This window comes from Miscanthus floridulus, chromosome 14 (genome assembly GCF_019320115.1).
Source record: "Miscanthus floridulus cultivar M001 chromosome 14, ASM1932011v1, whole genome shotgun sequence".
NCBI lineage: Eukaryota > Viridiplantae > Streptophyta > Magnoliopsida > Poales > Poaceae > Miscanthus > Miscanthus floridulus.
Genome location: NC_089593.1, coordinates 60,738,230 through 60,746,636, shown reverse-complemented (window position 1 = coordinate 60,746,636; position 8,407 = coordinate 60,738,230). Strand labels below are relative to the sequence as shown.

At 52.3% G+C, this 8,407-nt stretch overlaps 1 protein-coding gene across 1 annotated transcript; it reads left to right on the top strand.

Moving 5' to 3' along the window:
* The first annotated feature begins 1,245 nt into the window (after positions 1-1,245).
* Positions 1,246-1,833, top strand: LOC136503531 (uncharacterized). Its single transcript, XM_066498581.1, has 2 exons — positions 1,246-1,470; positions 1,612-1,833. Exons 1-2 carry the CDS (start codon positions 1,246-1,248, stop codon positions 1,831-1,833), a joined length of 447 nt encoding a protein of 148 aa, XP_066354678.1.
* Positions 1,834-8,407: the final 6,574 nt, after the last annotated feature.

Genomic DNA, 8,407 nt, shown 5'->3' with positions numbered 1-8,407 from the left:
GCCCCAATCCAAGGGCGTCTTGGCCATGACCATGATGCTTGGCTCACCCTGAACGCCCAAAGGCGTGCATAGGGTGATAGAGATGAGGCAGCCAACCATGGCTAGCACCCTCACCACGGTGGGTGCTACAACCATGAGGAGGACTAGAGTCATAGCCCTAAACCAACGAGGCCCCAAGCTTTTAGTTGGCATATCCTCAAGGCGGTGCTCCCACCCCGATACCGCCCACCGATGAACATCCCAAAATACTCTAGGGAAACAAACTCTAGCTTGTGGCTCGAGGACTATCAGCTCACCTATTGGGCCAGCATTACGGTCAGTCATGACTTCGTTATCCATAATCTCCCCCTGTTCCTAGCTGACTCAGCACGAACATGGCTAGAGCACCTTCACCCCAACTGCATTCAGAGTTGGGTAGACCTAAAAAAATCTTCGTGGGGAACTTCCAAGGCACTTACGCGTGCCCTAGGAACCCCTCAAACTTGAAGAACTACCAACAGAAGTTGGGAGAGACTCTCCATGAGTACATCTAGTGCTTCTCCTGGCAATGCAATGGGCTCCCTAATGTCACCGGTGTCGATGTCATCGGAGCCTTCCTATCAGGGACCACCTGCGAGCCCCTAGTCCATAAGTTGGGACATAAGGGCCCACGGACTACCAAGGAACTCCTTGACATCATGACCAGCCATGCTTCCGGCAAGGAGGCAGTTGGAGCAATTTTCGATCACTCCAAAGGCAAGGCAAAGCGGGATGAGGACACTGACGAAGGCCCCTCTAACCATTCGAATAAGAAGAAGAACCAGAAATGTCATGGGGGCTCGCTTATGACTGCCACCGAGTGAAAAGTTAGTCGAGCGCCGGCCGAGGGCACCCCCAATCACTTCGACAAGCTGCTCGAGGGGCCATGCCCAAACCATGCCTTCCCCATCAAACACATGTACAAGGACTGCTCCCTCATGAAGCTAGGAGCAGAAGAAGAAGCTCGAGGCAGAAGCTGACAATGCAGGAGAGAAGGACGGTGGCTTTCCATTGCTAGATGGCTGCCTTGTGATCTTCGTTGGGCTAGAGGCATACAGCTCCAAGCACCGATAGAAGCTCATGTGCTGAGAGGTCTACGAAGCTGATCCCGCCACGCCCTCTTTCCTCAAATGGTCAGGGTCTCCCGTAACCTTTGACCGATCCAACCACCTGGATAGCATCACACACCTAGGTAGGTACCCGCTCATGGTTGACCCTATAGTCCGCATGAAGTGGCTCACCAAGGTACTGATGGATGGGGGTAGCAGCCTCAACATCATGTACGTAGAGACACTTGATGCCATAGGCATTGACCGATCATGCATCTGGACGACCAGGGAGCCTTTCCACATCATTATGCTAGGAAAGCAGGCCATATCGATCGGGCAAATTGACTTGCCCATCACCTTTGGGAATCCATCCAACTATAAGATAGAGACCCTCACCTTCAAGGTAGTCGGGTTCCCCACGGTCTACCATGCCATTTTGGGGTGACCATGTTACACGAAGTTCATGGCCATCCCCAACTACACCTACCTCAAGCTCAAGATGCTGGGCCCGCGTAGGGTCATCAATGTCGGCACTTCTTTCTAGAGGGCCTACAAGTGTGAGGTCGAGAACTGTGAGCTCGCTTTAGCAACCGTCACTTTCGAGGAGCTCATAGCCATCAGGAAGGACATCGCTGAAGGAGCGCCCGATGTGAAGCAGGCGGCCAGATCCTTTGAGCCTATGGAGAACGTCAAGGAGGTCCTCATCGACCCCGACAACTCCACCAACAAGACGGTGCGCATCGGCACCACCATCTCCCCCAAGTAGGAGGCGTGCTCATCGACTTCCTCCATGCCAATCGAGACATCTTTGCGTGGAAACCCTCGGATATGCTGGGAATTCCAAGGGAAGGCGTTGAGCATGCCTTGAAGATCAGGCCAGGTTCTAGGCTGGTCAAACAACGCCTGTGCCACTCCAACAAGGAGAAGTGGAGGCTCATCAGTGAGGAAATCGCTAAGCTCTTGGTGACCAGTTTCATCAAGGAAGTATACCACCTAGAGTGGTTGTCCAATCCTGTTCTGGTAGAAAAGAAAAGTGGGAAATAGAGAATGTGTGTTGACTACATGAGCCTCAATAAGGCATGCCCAAAGGATTCATTTCCTTTGCCACACATAGATCAGGTAGTTGACTCAACCTCGGGGTGCAAAACCCTATGCTTCCTTGATACGTACTCTGGGTACCATCAGATCGTGATGAAAGAGTCTGACCAGCTCGTGACCTCTTAAATCACCCTGTTTGGATCGTTTTGCTATGTTACGATGCCGTTTGAACTCAAGAATGCTGGGGCTACATACCAGTGGTGCATGACCAAATGCTTTGGAGACCTCATTGGGTGGATAGTTGAGGCTTACATGGATGACATCATAGTCAAGTCCAAGCAGACCGACCAGCTCATGGATGACCTAGAGCAGACCTTTAGGAAGCTCTGGGAGAATGGCATCAAGCTCAACCCCAAGAAATGCGTCTTTGGGGTCCCAAGGGGCATGCTGCTCGGATTCATTGTCTCTGAGCATGGCATCAAAGCCAACCCAGTAAAAATCTTAGCCATCACAAAGATGGGCCCGACTCCAAACCTGAAGGGAGTCCAGAAGGTCACCGGGTGCCTCGTGGCGCTTAGTCGCTTCATTTCACACCTCGGTGAACGAGGGCTCCCCCTTTACCGGCTCCTAAAGAAAACCAACCGATTTGCATGGATGCCTGAGGCTCAGGAGGCACTTGATAAGCTCAAAGTGCTCCTAACGAAGGCCCCAATTCTGGTCCCACTGGCTAAGGGAGAGCCGCTCCTACTCTGTGTCGTAGCTGACTCAGGTGGTTAGCGCTGCCTTGGTTGTAGAATGGGGAGAAGAGGGACACACCCACAAGGTACAGTGCCCCATGTACTTCATTAGCAAAGTCTTGTCTGACTCCAAGACATGCTACCCCTAGATCTAGAAGCTCCTATATGCCATCCTAATCACCAAGAGGAAGCTGCGCCACTACTTTGACTCACACCAGGTGACCATCATGTCATCTTTCCCCCTTGGCAAGGATATCTAGAACTAGGAGGCCATGGGGGAATCACGGAATGGGCGCTCGAGCTGATGGATCAAGGCATCACATATGCCCCACGAGCGGCCATCAAGTCTCAGCACTGGCTGACTTTGTGGCCGAATGGACCGAGATCCAGATGCCACTGGTGGCCATCGATCAAGAGTACTGGACGATGTACTTTGATGGATCACTGATGAAGAAGGAAGCTAGGGTTGGGCTAGTTTTTGTTTCCCCCTTAGGGTGCGCATGAGGTACGTAACTCGCATCCACTTCCTGGTTTCAAATAATGTGGCTAAGTATGAGGCATTCATCAATGGCTTGCGCATCGCCATTGAGTTGGGCGTCCGATGGCTTGACGTCCGAGGCGACTCACAACTGGTCATCGACCAGATCATGAAGGAGTCAAGCTGCCACAATGCCAAGATGGTTGCATATTGTCATGAGGTCCGCCAGTTGGAGGACAAGTTTGATGGCCTCGAGCTCAACCATATCCCGAGATGGCTTAATGAAGTAGTCGACACGTTAGCAAAGATGGCATCGAGCCAAGAGCTGGTCCCCACCGGCATCTTCACGAGCAACCTACACAAGCCCTTGGTCCGATAAGAGGAACCAGAATAGACTAGCAATGAGCCGTCAGTTCTGTACTTGGGGGCTAACTAACCCTCAGTTCCATCCAACCCCAAGGTCATGGAACTCGTTAGAGACCTAGTGGTAGAGCCCAACCCTCCGACCGACTAGAGAACACCTTATCTCGATTGCCTCCTCCACGAGGTGCTCCCTGCCGACAAGACAGAGGCCCAACGGCTCACGCATCGCGTCAAGTCCTTTGTCATCATCAAAGGGGAGCTCTACAAGCGTAGCCACAGTAGAATCCTATAGCGTTGCATCCCCACCGAGCAGGGGAAGGACCTACTGGAAGACATCCATGGAGGGGTCTACGAACATCATGCCGCACCTAGAACCCTGGTCGGAAATGCATTCCGATAAGATTTCTACTGGCCAACTGCGGTGGCCAATGTCAAGCAAGTCATGTGCACCCACAAAGGATGCTAATACTACGCTCGGTAAACTCACCTGTTGGCCCAAGCGCTCTAGACGATCCCCATCATGTGGTCGTTCATGGTGTGGGGGCTTGACCTAGTAGGGCCCCTCAAGAGGTCCTTGGGGGCCTTTACGCACTTACTTGTCACCGTGGACAAGTTCACAAAGTGGATAGAGGCTCGGCCGATCACTGTGATCAAATCCGAGTAGGCCATGTTGTTCTTCACGGACATCATCCACCGATTCGGGGTCCCAAACTCCATCATAACCAATAATGGCACACAGTTCACGGGGAAGAAATTCCTCCGGTTCTACGACGACCACCACATCCGTGTTGATTGGGCTGCCATAGCGTACCCCCGCACGAATAGGTAGGTTGAACATGCGAACGACATGGTCCTCCAAGGCCTCAAGCCCAGGATCTTCAACCGGCTCAACAAAGTCGCCGGATGGTGGGTCATGGAGCTCCCCTCGGTACTCTAGAGCCTAAGGATGTCCAACAGCCGAGCAACCAGTTACACACCGTTTTTCATGGTCTATGGCTCTGAAGCCATCCTCCTGACCGACCTCGACTATGGAGCGCCAAGGGTCAAGGCCTACAATGAGCAGGGAAATGAAGCATCTTTGGAAGACGCCATGGACCTGCTTGACGAAGCACGCGACATCGCCCTGCTCCGTTCGGCCAAATACCAGCAGGCGCTACAATGGTACCATAGCCGACACGTGTAGGGTCACGCCTTCGGTGTAGGTGATTTAGTCCTTTGCCATATCCAAAGCAACAAAAATCACCACAAGCTTTCGGTGCCATGGGAAGGACCGTACATCATCGCAAAAGTACTCTGACCCAGCACCTACAAGCTCAAGACTGATTACGGCAAAGCCATCGCCAACACCTAGAACATCGAGCAGCTACGTCACTTTTATCCTTAGTCTTTATATTCCAAAGCTTCCAATATGCTTATCAAACTAAGTAATGTTTCTGCAAAAACCAAAAAATGTTACCTCCTATCGGGTTCACTTCTGATCTGATCGGTCTTTAGTAACACCCGACCCCGGCAACTACCTAGGGTCGGGTTTTACTCAGGGGTTGATAGGAGTACATATACTTAGAAACATTTTCCCATCCGACCCTTCCTTTTTATGACAAGACTTAGAAATAAGAGTTGCCAAAAACTAACGATGAGCAAAACTAGTAGGAATGCAAAAAGCCTATGCCCCGACGGCTACGGCATCTCTTGCTCACCAGCGTGATGATTACTTAGTCGCTCGCAACTTAAGTTTCTAATGCCTTAACATAAAACAAGGGTTAGATCGCAACAAACTTTATATAAGAGTACATATACTCAGGAACATTTTCCCAGAAATAAGAGTTGCCAAAAACTAACGATAAGTAAAACTGGTAGGAATGCAAAAAGCCTATGCCCCGGTGGCTATGGCATCGCTTGCTCACCAGCGTGATCATTACTTAGTCGCTCGCAACTTAATTTTCTAGTGCCTTAACATAAAACAAGGGTCAGATCACAATGAACTTTATATATATATATATATATATATATATATATATATATATATATATATATATATATATATATATATATATAAAGAAAGGCCAAACAATGTTTCCGACCATAATAAAAGTCTTTACAAAAAGACCAACGTCGGACTCAGCTATCTAACTAAACATCCCTTGGTAGGATTTCTTCACCGACCTTCTTTGCAAGGTCCTGCATCGAGGGAGCCGCTTCCTTCTCAATTTCATCCAGCTTGGCATCAGTGTAGCCAGGTGCGAAGCCATCACTGATCATCGATAGGTCGATGTTGATGTAGTGGGAGCGGGCGATGGCGAACGCACGATGGATGCCAGTGTATAGGGCCTCCCTTGCGAGTGCGCGTGCCTAATTTGGGATTTGGGCAACCCGAGCTGCGAGCGAGCTCTCCACGGCTGGGGTGACCCTGAGGTCATTGAATACTAACCCAACGGCAGCGCACAAGGTGTTGTGGTCGTCACTCTCTGACTGGAGCTGACCCCACACCTTGGAGAGTTGCCCCTGTAGGACTGCCCAAGCCAAACATCAAAGAGTGTCAGAAAACCAATTGCAAACATCAAGCAAAAAGGTAACCAGAGCCTCACCTTTCACTTGCTCCTTGAGGACCATCTTCTCCCTCTAGAGCATGCCAACATCCCCTGCCAAGGCGGCAGCCAAGCCCTTGGCTTCTTCCTTCAACTTATGCTCATTTTTAGCACGCACCAAGCATCAGCGCTCCCTTGACGGGCAAGGTCGAGCTCCGAGCGGAGTCATCCAAGCTCCGCAGCATCTTCCTCGGCCTTAGAGACCACAGCCATGAACTTGTCCTTGGCCTCATCGGTGTGTTGACAGGCTTCCCATTCCTTGATCTAGAGGCTCGCCACCTCCTCCTACAGCCATAGCACTTTGGCAGCAAGCCCCCAGACCTCCCTCTCACGACGAAGGAATAGGAACTTCTCCTGGCTGTGCATCACAAGGGACCACAAAAAAATCAGGTTAGAACTACAACACCCCCAATGCGTTGGTCATAGAGTGGACTACGGACTCAAGTCCCGAGCGCACTCTCGTCTAGTCCTTCACCTCCGCTGGGTCATCAAGGGTGAACACCGAGTCGCTCGGGTCCAGCCGCCTAGCCCAATGGAGCCGGTCTCTTCCCCATGCGAGCGGATCGTCGCCTAGCTAGACAAGGGACTGGGAGGGCCTAGCCCCAACCGAGGGGTCAGCTGTCGCAACCACCGGCGTCGACCCAACAGAGCCGATGGTACCTCCCCCATCACTGGCGCTCCCTCGAGAGCGGTCCCTTCAATGGCAGAGGAGGTTGGCAGCTCGGGCTCTGAAATCTGAGCCATCACTACCTTCATAGGGGATGCCTTAGTCACACCTCCTCTCATCTACCCCACCGCCTCCCCTACTTCCTCAGGCGGCACAGTGTCTGCCTTGGCGCCATCATGACGCGCCCCCAGCACCACACCAGTCGACCCCTAGGGGATTGGCTGACACGCCAAGATCTTCTGCGGTACCAACTCTAGGCGGTTGCTGGGGCCGGTCCTACGGAAAGAACCAACGTCACACTATGAAATCCGAGAACACAACAAAAGGGCAAAGAAGTTGTTAACTCACCTCGACACCATTACTGAGAATGTTTTGGGGGCTGGTCACTTGACTCCGACTCCACCACTTCAGCAATTAGCTGCTTCGATCCCTCGATGGGGTTGGTTGGAGCGGGGTGGACTTGCTCCTCCAACCTCGGGGGCACGTCCTCCCTCGTTGATCTTGGAGGCACATCCTCTTTGGTTTGTGCAGGGGAATGCTGCGGAATCGGGGTCAGGTTGGCCTACCCCATGTCGGCCTGCTCATCCTCTTCGGTTTACGTCGAGGCGTACTGTGGAATCGGGGTCAGGTTGGCCTGCATCATGTTGGCCTACTCATCCTCATGCACAAGCATGCCCCATGGGATGTTGGGGTTGGACTTGTCCTCATCCTCTTCCTCCTCCTCATCACCGTCACTCTCCTCCGAGCCTTGCCGGTGCTTTCCACGTTGTAGCATCACTCGCTCCTTCTTTGCCTTCCTCCACTCCTTCTTCACCTTCGCTGCCTCAACAGTGGCGCGGTTCCCCGCCCTCCTGGCCACATCCTCTAGCAGTGGTGGGTCAGACTCATGGGTGAAGAGGCCGGGATGCAAATGCCATCGCTTAGAATCTGAGAACAGAGGACGGTTAGCTAAGGAAAGAAACTCAAAGAAGGCTTACCAGTTCGATGAAACCCACGTCCAACTGCATCGTGGGATGCCCTAGGACTGGGTACACTGAGGCGAGATCCACCGATGGATCTACCGGGCACTCCATTGCCTCCTTGATGCATTGTGCCATTTCGCCGACGCTAAGGGCCTCACTGGCGACCATCACTGTCCCCTCGGGCGTGGAATCCAGCGTCATCTTGTACATCGAAAGAGCGCACGCCATCAGCGGCGCCAGCCTCCTGACATGGTACGCTCTGATGACGCCGGTGCCGTGAAGACCGTGGCCATTCAGAGTCACAATGGCTTTGAGAAGGTCGTCGAGCCTCTTTTGCTCCTTCACGATGGGCCCATACCTCCACACTTTTGGTGCCTCCTTGATTAGGCGGCCGGTGAAGATCAGCAGGGGGTGGTATCATCGTTCCCTAGGTAGAACCAGAGCTTATGCCACCCCTTGTTGGACTTCGACAATGAGATGGACATGTACTCCAATGACCGGTTGCCTCGA